General features: G+C 35.4%; 1 protein-coding gene across 3 annotated transcripts in view; it reads right to left on the bottom strand.

The window, feature by feature from the left end:
- Window positions 1-10,633: 10,633 nt before the first annotated feature.
- SEMA3A (semaphorin 3A) overlaps window positions 10,634-12,769 on the bottom strand; it is a 496,493-nt gene continuing 494,357 nt past the window's right edge. For all 3 annotated transcript variants that reach the window (XM_036864239.1, XM_036864240.1, XM_036864241.1), the window contains one exon: window positions 10,634-12,032. In XM_036864239.1, the coding sequence (XP_036720134.1) occupies window positions 11,577-12,032 (456 nt within the window). In that variant the 3' untranslated portion in view covers window positions 10,634-11,576. The remainder of the gene's footprint in view (window positions 12,033-12,769) is intronic.

Below are 12,769 nucleotides of genomic sequence, written 5' to 3'. Positions count from 1 at the left end.
GATATATGCCCAGAAGTGGGATTACTGCATTATATAGTAACTCTATTTTTAGTTTTGTAAGGAACCTCCATACTGTTCTCCATAGTGGCTGCACCAATTTACATTCCCACCAACAGTGTAGGAGGGTTCCCTTTTCCCCATACACTCTCCAGCATTTATTATTTGTAGACTTTTTGATAATGGCTATTCTGACCCATGTGAGGTGATACCTCATTGTGGTTTTGATTTGTATTTCTCTAATAATTAGCGATGTTGAGCATCTTTTCATGTGCCTGTTGGCCATCTCTATGTCTTCTTTGGACAAATATCTACTTAGGTCTTCTGCCCATTTTTTGATTGGGTTGTTTGTTTTTCTGATACTGAGTTGTATGAGCTGTTTGTATGTTTTGGCTATTAACCGCTTGTTAGTCACATTGTTTGCAAGTATTTTCTTCCATTCCATAGTTTTTTTCATTTTGTTGATGGTTTCCTTTGCTGTGCAAAAGCTATTAAGTATGATTAGGTCCCACCTGTTTATTTTTGCTTTTAATTCTTTTGCCTTGGGAGACTGATCTAAGAAAATATTGCTATAATTTATGTCAGAGAATGTTTTGCTTATGTTCTCTTCTAGGAGTTTTATGGTGTCATGTCTTATATTTAGGTCTTTAAACCATTTTGAGTTTATTTTTGTATACAGTGTGAGGGAGTGTTCTAGAAAAGGAAATAAAAGGTGTCCAAATTGGAAAGGAAGAGGTAAAACTGTCATATGCAGGTGACATGATACTCTATACAGAAAACCTTAAACACCACACACAAAAACTATTAGAATTAATAAATGAATTTAGCAAGGTAGCAGGATACAACATTAATATACAGAAATCTGTTGCATTTCTTTACACTAACAATTAAATATGAGGAAGAAAAAGTAAAACAATCCCATCTAAAATTCAGGTCAAAAAATAAAATACCTAGGAATAAACCTAACCAAGGAGCTGAAAGACCTATATGCTGAGAACTATAAAACATTGATAATGGAAACCGACGATGATTCAAAGAAATGGAGAGATATCCCATGCTCTTGGATTGGAAGATTAATATTGTTAAAATGGTCATACTACCTTAAGCAATCTACAGATTTAATGTGATCCCTATCAAATTACCCGTGACATTTTTCACGGAACTGGAACAAATAATCCTAAAACTTATATGGAACCACAAAAGACCCAGAATTGCAAAAGCAATCCTGAGGAAAACAAACAAAGCTGGAGGCATAACCCTCTCAGACTTCAGACAACACTACAAAGCTACAGTAATCAGAACAGCATGGTATTGGCACAAAAACAGACATGTAGATCAATGCAACAGAATAGAGAGCCCAGGAATAAATCCACACACCTATGATCAATTAATCTTCAAAAAAGGAGGCAAGAATATACAATGGAGAAAAGACAGTCTCTTCAGCAAATGGTGTTGGGAAAGCTGGCCAGCCCCAGAGCACTTTTATTATGAGTTTGCATTTGGCACTCATCACAGTGTAACCTGATTCTTTCTTGCAACAATATAAAGAGATCCTTCCCTGTGTCAGTCATCATGCTAGGCACTGAGGGAAGAGATAAATTAGATACAAACCCTGCCCTCAAGGAGCTCACAGTCTACAAAAGGTGACAGGGCTGTAAACAAAGAAGTTACACTCTTGTGATAAGTGTGGCAATAAAAATTATATACAAGGCACAGATTTAGTGCAGAGAAGATGGTTAGTTCAATGTAGTAATGGGAGGATCTGGAAAGCTTGGCCAGATAAGATGATGCTAAGTGATATTACAATCTGTTTTCTTTATTTCGTTGGGAGCTCTTGAGGACAAGGGTTATGCCACATTCATGTTAGCATCCTCATCACCTACCAGTGCCTAGCACATAGCAGGTAGACAAGACCTATTAGTAGAATTTAATAGAAAGGGTAGGAATCTGGTTCTAAAGAACAAAACGTCTAAAAGCCCAAGTAGGAGAGTTTTGGAGTTGGTGAGCATGTCCACATGCTGGGAGGGTGGTGCACCCCAATTTCAGAGAGTCAGAAGCTCCTCTGCTTGGGACCCTTCCTGATCTCTCCCTGTGTACTTCTTTATTATCAGCTGGGTCTTGGTGCTCCAGCTGGGTGTCAGGCCTGTGCTTCTGAGGTGGGAGAGCTGAGTTCAGGACACTGGTCCACCAGAGACCTCCCAGCTCCAGGTAATATCAAACGGCAAAAGCTCTCAAAGAGATCTCTATCTCAATGCTAAGACCCAGCTCCACTCAACGACCAGAAAGCTACAGTGCTGGACACCCTATGCCAAACAACTAGCAAGACAGGAACACAACCCCACCCATTAGCAGAGAGGCTGCCTAAAATCATAATAAGTTCACAGACACCCCAAAACACACCAGCAGATGTGGTCCTGCCCATTAGAAAGACAAGATCCAGCCTCATCCACCAGAACACAGGCACCAGTCCCCTCCACCAGGAAGCCTACACAACCCACTGAAACAACCTTACCCTCTGGGGGCAGACACCAAAAACAACAGGAACTATGAACCTGCAGCCTGTGAAAAGGAGACCCCAAACACAGTACGTTAAGCAAAATGAGACAGAGAAATACACAGCATATGAAGGAGCAAGGTAAAAACCCAGCAGACCAAACAAATGAAGGGGAAATAGGCAGTCTACCTGAAAAGGAATTCAGAGTAATGATAGTAAAGATGATCCAAAATCTTAGAAATAGAATGGAGAATATATAGGAAATGTTTAGCAAGGACCTAGAAGAACTAAAGAGCAAAAAAAAAAACAATGATGAACAACACAATAAATGAAATTAAAAATTCTCTAGAAGGAAACAATAGCAGAATAACTGAGGCAGAAGAACGGATAAGTGACCTGGAAGATAAAATAGTGGAGAAAACTACCACACAGCAGAATAAAGAAAAAAGAATGAAAAGAATTGAGGACAGTCTCAGAGACCTCTGGGACAACATTAAACGCACCAACATTTGAATTATAGGGGTCCCAGAAGAAGAAGAGAAAAATAAAGGGACTGAGAAAATATCTGAAGAGATTATAGTTGAAAACTTCCCTAATATGGGAAAGGAAATAGTCAATCAAGTCTAGGAAGCACAAAAGTCCCATACAGGATAAATCCAAGGAGAAACACGCCAAGACATATTAACCAAACTATCAAAAATTAAATACAAAGAAAACATATTAAAAGCAGCAAAGGAAAAGCAACAAATAACATACAAGGGAATCCCCATAAGGTTAACAGCTGATCTGTCAGCAGAAACTCTGCAAGCCAGGAGGGAGTGGCAGGACATATTTAAAGTGATGAAAGGGAAAAACCTACAAACAAGATTACTTTACCCAGCAAGCATCCCTTTCAGACTCGACGGAGAAATTAAAACCTTTACAGACAAGCAAAAGCTAAGAGAATTCAGCACCACCAAACCAGCTCTACAACAAATGCTAAAGGAACTTCTCTAGGCAGGAAACACAAGAGAAGGAAAAGGCTTACAATAACAAACCAAAAACAATTAAGAAAATGGTAATAGGAACATACATATTGATAACTACCTTAAATGTAAATGGATTAAATGCTCCAACCAAAAGACACAGACTGGCTGAATGGATACAAAAACAAGACCTGTATATACGCTGCCTACAAGAGACCCACTTCAGACCTAGGGACACATACAAACTAAAAGTGAGGGGATGGAAAAAGATATTCCATGCAAATGGAAATCAAAAGAAAGCTGGAGTAGCAATTCTCATATCAGACAAAATAGACTTTAAAATACAGACTATTACAAGAGACAAAGAAGGACACTACATAATGATCAAGGGATCAATCCAAAAAGAAGATATAAGCATTGTAAATATTTATGCATCCGACACAGGAGCACCTCAATACATCAGGCAAATGCGAACAGCCATAAAAGGGGAAATTGACAGAAACACAATCATAGTAGGGGACTTTAACACCCCACTTTCACCAATGGACAGATCATCCAAAATGAAAATAAATAAGGAAACACAAGCTTTAAATGATACATTAAACAAGATGGACTTAATTGATATTTATAGGACATTCCATCCAAAAACAACAGAATACACATTCTTCTCAAGTGCTCATGGAACATTCTCCAGGATAGATATCTTGGGTCACAAATCAAGCCTTGGTAAATTTAAGAAAATTGAAATCGTATCAAGTATCTTTTCTGACCACAATGCTATGAGATTAGATATCAATTACAGGAAAAAAATCTGTAAAAAATACAAACACATGGAGGCTAAACAATACATTACTAAATAACCAAGAGATCACTGAAGAAATAAAAGAGGAAATCAAAAAAATACCTAGAAAAAAATGACAATGAAAACACGACAACCGAAAACCTATGGGATATAACAAAAGCAGTTCTAAGAGGGAAGTTTATAGCAATACAATCCTACCTCAAGAATCATCTCAAATAAACAACCTAACCTTACAGCTAAAGCAATTAGAGAAAGAAGAACAAAAAAACCCCCAAAGTTAGCAGAAGGAAAGAAATCATAAAGATCAGATCAGAAATAAATGAAAAAGAAATGAAGGAAACAATAGCAAAGATCAATCAAACTAAAAGCTGGTTCTTTGAGAAGATAAACAAAATTGATAAACCATTAGCCAGACTCATCAAGAAAAAAAGGGAGAAGACTCAAATCAATAGAATTAGAAATGAAAAAGCAGAAGTAACAACTGACACTGCAGAAATACAAAGGATCATGAGAGATTACTACAAGCAACTGTATGCCAACAAAATGGACAACCTGGAAGAAATCGACAAATTCTAAGAAAAGCACAACCTTCCAAGACTGAACCAGGAAGAAATAGAAAGTATAAACAGACCAATCCCAAGCACTGAAATTGAGACTGTGATTAAAAATCTTCCAACAAACAAAAGCTCAGGACCAGATGGCTTCACAGGTGAATTCTATCAAACATTTAGAGAGGAGCTAACACCTATCTTCTCAAACTCTTCCAAAATATACCAAAGGGAGGAACAATCCCAAACTCATTCTACGAGGCCACCATCATCCTGATACCAAAACCAGACAAAGATGTCACAAAAAAGGAAAACTACAGACCAATATCACAGAGGAACATAGACGCAAAAATATTCAACAGAATACTAGCAAACAGAATCCAACAGCACATTAAAAGGATCATACACCATAATCAAGTGGGGGTTATCCTAGGAATGCAAGGATTCTTCAATATATGCAAATCAATCAATGTGATACCCCATATTAACAAACTGAAGGATAAAAACCATATGATCATCTCAATAGATGCAGAAAAAGCTTTTGACAAAATTCAACACCCATTATAAAAACTCTCCAGAAAGTGGGCATAGAGAGAACCTACCTCAACATAATAAAGGCCATATACAACAAACCCAAAGCAAACATCATTCTCAATGGTGAAAAAATGAAATCATTTCCTCTAAGATCAGGAACAAGACAAGGTTGCCCACTCTCACCACTATTATTCAACATAGTTTTGGAGGTCCTAGCCATGGTGATCAGAGAAGAAAAAGAAATAAAAGAAATACAAACTGGAAAAGAAGAAGTAAAGCTGTCATTGTTTGCAGATGACATGATCCTATACGTAGAGAATCCTAAAGATGCTACCAGGAAACTACTAGAGCTAATCAATGAATCTGGTAGTAGGATACAAAATTAATGCACAGAAATCTCTTGCATTCCTATACACTAATATTGAAAAATCTGAAAGAGAAATTAAGGAAACACTCCCACTTACCACTGCAACAAAAAGAATAAATACCTAGGAATAAACTTACCTAAGGAGACAAAAGACCTGTATGCAGAAAACTGTAAGACACTGATTAAAGAAATTAAAGATGATACAAACAGATGGAGAGATATACCACGTTCTTGGATTGGAAGAATGAACATTGTGAAAATGACTATTCTACCCAAAGCAATCTACTGATTCAATGCAATCTCTATCAAACTACCAATGGCATTTTTCACAGAAGTAGAACAAAAAATCTTAAAATTTGTATGGAGACACAGAAGACCCCGAATAGCCAAAGCAATCTTGAGAAAGCAAAACGGAGCTGGAGGAATCAGGCTCCCAGCCTTCAGACTATACTACAAAGCTACAGTAATCAAGACAATATGGTTCTGGCACAAAAACAGAAATATAGATCAATGCAACAGGATGGAAAGCCCAGAGATAAACACACACACATATGGTCACCTTATTTTTGATAAAGGAGGCAAGAATATACAATGGAGAAAAGACAGCCTCTTAAATAAATGGTGCTGGGAAAACTTGACAGCTATATGTAAAAGAATGAAATTAGAACACTCCCTAACACCATACACAAAAATAAAATCAAAATGGATTAAAGACCTAAGTGTAAGGCCAGACACTATAAAACTCTTAGAGGAAAACATAGGCAGAACACTATGGCATCAATCACAGCAAGATCCTTTTTGAGCCACCTCTTAGAATAATGGAAATAAAAACAAAAATAGACAAATGGGACCTAAAGAAACTTAAAAGATTTTGCACAGCAAAGAAAACCATAAACAAGACGCAAAGACAACCCTCAGAATGGGAGAAAATATTTGCAAACGAAGCAACTGACACAGGATTAATCTCCAAAATTTACAAGCAGCTCATGTAGCTCATACATACCAGGAAACCAAACAACCCAATCCAAAAATGGGCAGAAGACCTAAATAGACATTTCTCCAAAGAAGATATACAGATTGCCAACAAACACATGAAAGGATGCTCAACATCACTAACAATTAGAAAAATGCAAATCAAAACTACAATGAGGTATCACCTCATACCAGTCAGAATGGCCATTATCAAAAAATCTACAAACAATAAATGCTGGAGAGGGTGTGGAGAAAAGGGAACCCTCTTGCACTGTTGGTGGGAATGTAAGTTGATCCAGCCACTATGGAGAACAGTATGGAGGTTCCTTAAAAAACCTAAAAATAGTACGACCCAGCATCCCACTACTGGGCATATACCCTGAGAAAACCATAATTCAAAAAGAGGCATGTACCACAATGTTCATTGCAGCTCTATTTACAATAGCCACGACATGGAAGCAACCTAAGTGTCCATCGACAGATGTGGTATATATATACAATGGAATATTACTCAGCCATAAAAAGAAATGAAATTGAGTTATTTGTAGTGAGGTGGATGGACCTAGAGTCTGTCATACAGAGTGAAGTAAGTCAGAAAGAGAAAAACAAATATCGTATGCTAACACAAATATATGGAATCTAAAAAAAAAAAAAAAAGGTTCTGAAGAACCTAGGAGCAGGACAGGAAACAAGACGCAGCCATAGAGAATGGCCTTGAGGACACGGGGAGGGGGAAGGGTAATCTGGAACGAATTGAGAGAGTGGTATGGACTTATATACACTACCAAATGTAAAATAGATAGCTAGTGGGAAGCAGCTGCTTAGAACAGGGAGATCAGCTCAGTGCTTTGTGACCACCTAGAGGGGTGGGATAGGGAGGGTGGGAGGGATATGCAAGCAGGAGGAGATATGGAGATACATGTATATGTATAACTGATTCACGTTGTTATAAAGAAGAAAGTAACACACCACTGTAAAGCAATTATACTCCAAAAAAGATGTTAAAAATCCTTTATATTCAAAATCCTTTTTTTTTTTTTTTTTTTAGTTTAGTTTGATTTGGTACCTCTGCCTCTGCCTGTGTGTGCTTGCATGTTTGAAATGAAAACCAAGCTGTCTTCTCTGGTCAGGTTGACTGTGAAAATGGCCATACTATATGAGGCACGATTTCTGTGGCTTCTTTCTCTCTTTCATGTATAGGTCCTCTTAGTATATTAACTTTAAAAAGTATGTTTCTTTAATTAATTACTATAAAAATTGTTACAAATCAAACTAATAGGATTTTGCAGACTTTTTGAAAAATGTTTTCTTCTTTATGGAAACATGTATTTTGCAAACATTAACATTGACTTTAAATAATTATTTCAAACAAAATTAAAATAAGAAGCATGGATGTCTTTGGCATTAGGCCAACTTATCTCTAACACATTATAGCATTGATGTTGAATCCTATTTGTTACGTGTCTTTGAAGCCATGAAACCTGACAGATTTCCATTAAAGTGAACACAGATTGTGTTTAAAAAATGAATTCATAAAACAAAGATTTCAAAATGTTATACTAATCACTCTATATTAATAAAATGCTTGCTTATGACCTTCAGGATAGGCAATTTCAATAACAATTATCAGGCATCTTTGTAGATCCAGAATGAAACCAAACTGATTATGATAATGACACATTATAGAATTTCATCCCCATATTTGCTTTTTAAGTATGGCATAAAATAACAGTATTTAATTTAAAGGGCATTAAATTCACATCATCTCCATAAGTATAGAGCTCAGTTTACAGATGACTACAATGAAGAAATCTGCTAGCAACCTGACTTTGGTTCTCAACCTTTGCTAAACTTATGTTCCTTGACACTATATGCTACATGGAATAGTAAAGACATCTGAATTCAAATATTTTGAAGAAATGTGTATTTAGCAACTGAATACATGCTAAAAGGAATAATTTACAGCAGCAGTTTCATTACATTTTTCTCTCCAGTTTTCTAGTTCCCATCTGAAATGCAATGATAAATACAGATATGGAACATATTTACTACCTGGCAAAAAACATGCTGATTGAATGGGCACACAGCTTCTGTCCTTAAATAGCACATAAGCCACCTTGTTACCTATGTGGGAAAATCTTGCATTTTAGGATGATGTTGAACACACTGAAATGGAGTACCTATAAAAAGTTGCATTTTACACTGTCCTTCCTCTTCTTTTCAAAATTATTTACATCTCTTTTGCCTAATGTGTAGGTAGCAAAAATATTAAACACATACCACTGAAAATCACTAAATAATACATAAAATGTAGTAGTAAGTGTACATTTACATTTTGCGTTTGATTTCAACTGGGCCATAATTTCTCTGCTGTGCTGTACCTTTTTCCTATTTTAAGATTGCTGTAATAATCTGTTCAAGGTCACATTAGTCTCTTAACAAAGTTTCAACTCTGATGATACGTGCATAAGTCAAAGTCTATTGAAACTGAATTAAATGGGACATTAATTACTTTTTGTGCAAACTGCCCACCTCAATACACATTGGCAGAAGATTATGACTGTAATAAGACTTATTTACCTGCATGTTATATCTATAATTTTCTTCAAAAACTTAGACCTGATGATTTATAATGACATGTCAGTGGATTTGTTTTTGTTTCTGTTAGTTGAAATCTACACATTCTTTCTATGGGTATTTCATAATGCTAAACAAAATGCATTCAGACATTGGAAGGCATCTCTGAAGTTATACAATCTCTACCCCTTCAAATCCTTTATTTTTGAGGACTAATAAGAAATAAGATACTTCTGTTATTGCAAATAAATTTGTTTCAGCTGCAAATTTAGAATAAAATGCAACACTGAATTTTAGTACAGTTAAGATACTCTATGAAAAATTTTTAAATGACCTATTTTTGGAGTACTCTTGGTTCTTTGATTTATATCTCAAACATTTTTTTTTTCCTCTACAGGAGTCTGTCCTTCAAATAATTTAAAATTCAGCTACCATTTGAGGATGTACTTCTAAAAGTAACACTGTATTAATCATTGGAGCCTAAAATTGAATGTAGAATATTTTTAGGCTCCCATTTGAAACAAATGTCAAAAAATCATTTATTCAAAGTAATCTTTAAAACTGAAACATGAGCTTCCATCTGTGAAATATTTCAGCTGATAGAGAATTTTAAAAAAATTCACTGTAGTCTGAGGTGAGAAATTAATGCTGAGTTAATTAGAATCCCAAGACAGCTAGAGTTAGAATTTCAATGTTGCTTTCATTAATTAGCAATAAGATGTTTCCTTTGCATTTTTGTGCATGATGAAGGACCCAGAGAGGAATTCTTGGAAAGATGAGTGCAGTGCAAAAGAAACTGCATTGCAATGCTGAAGGTCTTATACATCTTGAAGTCAATGATTCTCAAAGAATCATCTTAGGACAATGAAGCAGGCAAGCCCTTAATTAATAATCTTTTATCTTATTTTATAAGTTGTTACAGGAGACAAAGAGCTTTACATGTTTTAAGTGTGAGCCATGTCCTGGAAAATAGTTTGTATAAAAGTCACTCCCATTGACCTGAAAAGAGTCATGTGTTCTTTAGACAGATAATTGTCTTAAACAAGGTGAGATAAGAGGCAGCTGATAAAAATGTAAACAGAGTTGGCAAATTTGCTTTTAGGAGGTTGTTCTGAATATTACTGATCTCCCTCTTCTCAAAAAAATTAAGTGACAGATAAAATTCCAAATGGAGTCATGAGAGAGAGTTTTTATGTCTCAGACATCAGGCAGGAATTCAAGCGCAGAATTAAGACATTTTCTATTAACATTAAATTAAACCAATGCTTACTATTTGCATGAAATATGCAGTTCCTTTTCTCTTTGTTGATCCATTAGGTACAAGAAAATGCATTTACAAATCTATTTCTTTCTTCTCTTTTTTTTCCGGTTAAATGCTCTGTTTTTCTAAGAACATTATGCAGGTTTTAATTAATTTAGATAATATTTGAAGAAGGGGAAGTGTTTTTTTTTTTTTAATTCCTCAGAGAAATAAAGCATAATTTATATCCAGATTTTAGGAATTAGTTGTTAATGATGTATATGTGTTTCTAGGACAATATTGGTTATTCCTCTTGCAAAACTGAAAACGTTTTAAAAAAAGCAGCACACAACTGGAGTTTTTAAAAACAAAAACTACATAGCACAATAATTGTAAGACAAAAACCTACTCTAGCTTAGAAAAGAGCTAATTTTTTCTGCATATTTGTCATGGTACATTTAAATTATAGTTTTAATAAAATACATCTTTAGATCAAAGCTGGAAGAAGACATCAGTAGTAGATCAGTGTATTCCATTTTTCTTCTGGATGATGGATGGTTTATGTTTTTCATATTTCCACAGACCGTTTAATTCAGTATCATTTTACTCCTCCAGTACATATAAACACGAGTGCTGGTAGACAAAAAATATCCTTGAATCCAACAGTGTTTTGGAATATTCATCAGCTTAGTAAATCCATGCAGTTTAAAACTTCTAGTTCAATAAAATGGCTTTGCTGATGCAGTTTTTCTTCTTTAGATGGCAACATGGCAAATGACATTTTTATTTCTCAGGCAAAGAAGAAAGCGAAACCTGTATAGTGAAATCTCATAGGAAACATTAAGTCACTAGCGTGAACATCTGCGTTCACCTGACCTCTATTAAGTGTTGGTATTAGGAAGAAAGCCTGTTAGTAATGTTACTCATGGACTTAATTTATAATTGGTGGAACTCAGTTGCACTTCCCACCATTGTAAACATCCACATAATGCCATGAAAAAAGTTCATGTATATTGCATTTTTTCCAGTTATTGTCTAGGCAAGTTTCTACTTGTTTGAGGTTTCTAGAGGTAATGCAGCTCAGACACTCCTGGGTGCCCTCTCAAATTCGTGGGTCCTCCTGTTTCTACCTTTCTTATTTTCCTGTAAGTGCTTCCATTTGTTACTGTTCCCTTGGGTATGTCCTGGCCTTTGCCGACGCTGTTTTCGGTCCCTTTTCCAAACTTGTTCACAGAACTCATCCATTGTGTTCAGGTTGGGGTGGTTGATGAGTTGCATGAAGTCTCTGTACCAGACCTTCTGGCTAGGTGTCATGCTGTTGGAAATTTCTTTGGTCTTAGAGCCATCTCCATCATCATCTTTATGAAGAAGTTCTTCCAAATGCTCTGTGTCAATGACTTCCAGGGTCACTTTAAGAAGAGTTTGCATGAATCCGTGTTCCACGGCATGACAGAGGTAATTGCCTGAATCCTTCCGCTGCAGACTACGCAATAGAAGGCCTTGTTCGGTCCTGATGATATGATCATCCACTCTGATCTAGCAAAAGAAAAGATGTAGTAAAATCATACATATTTACAAGAAATACAGGCTCCAAAACTCTGTCTCAGCAAAAATTTAGACTGTGTACTGAGACACATTTTAATAGTTAATAAAATTTCTAGTTTAAGAGAAATGACAGCATTTTCCTATCAGGGAAAAGAGTTGTAAGTTTCTTCCAATTGTTTTTAAGAAGTATTGCAAAATATTGGTTGTCTATTGTCTTAATAAAATTTTTCATAATAATTTAAAGTAATCAAGATAATGGGATGAAAGGACAAAGATATACTTTATAAATTTGAAATAAGGTATATAAATATAAGAGAAAGTTAACACTGAATATTGGAATTGGAAATACAGAAACATGATACTAGAAAACAATGCAGCATTAGAATAAATTTATAATAAGGTTTGAAAAAATAGAGTAAGTTCAGCAGTTGAGCAACCAGAAAAAACATGGGGTTGCATGCTTACTTATTTATTCAATTTCCTAAGTCTTAGATGTGACATGAAGATAGGCTATTTAATATGTCTGACCTCACTTTTATTTTGAATACAGTTTACAAAAGAGATCTCTGAAAGCCAAAGCTGGTAATATATAAAATCAACCTTAACATTTATATGATGTGATTACATGTTTAAAGACTGCTTCAACTGTCAAAAGAGATAACGGAAGGACTTTTACTTCTACATTCAGATTATGTTTGTAAAATTGTCTGCACATTGTACATTCACAA

The sequence above is a fragment of the Balaenoptera musculus genome, chromosome 9, assembly GCF_009873245.2.
Source record: "Balaenoptera musculus isolate JJ_BM4_2016_0621 chromosome 9, mBalMus1.pri.v3, whole genome shotgun sequence".
Classification (NCBI taxonomy): Eukaryota; Metazoa; Chordata; class Mammalia; order Artiodactyla; family Balaenopteridae; genus Balaenoptera; species Balaenoptera musculus.
Note: the sequence above shows the minus strand (reverse complement) of the source record. Positions and strands in the feature narration are given on the sequence as shown.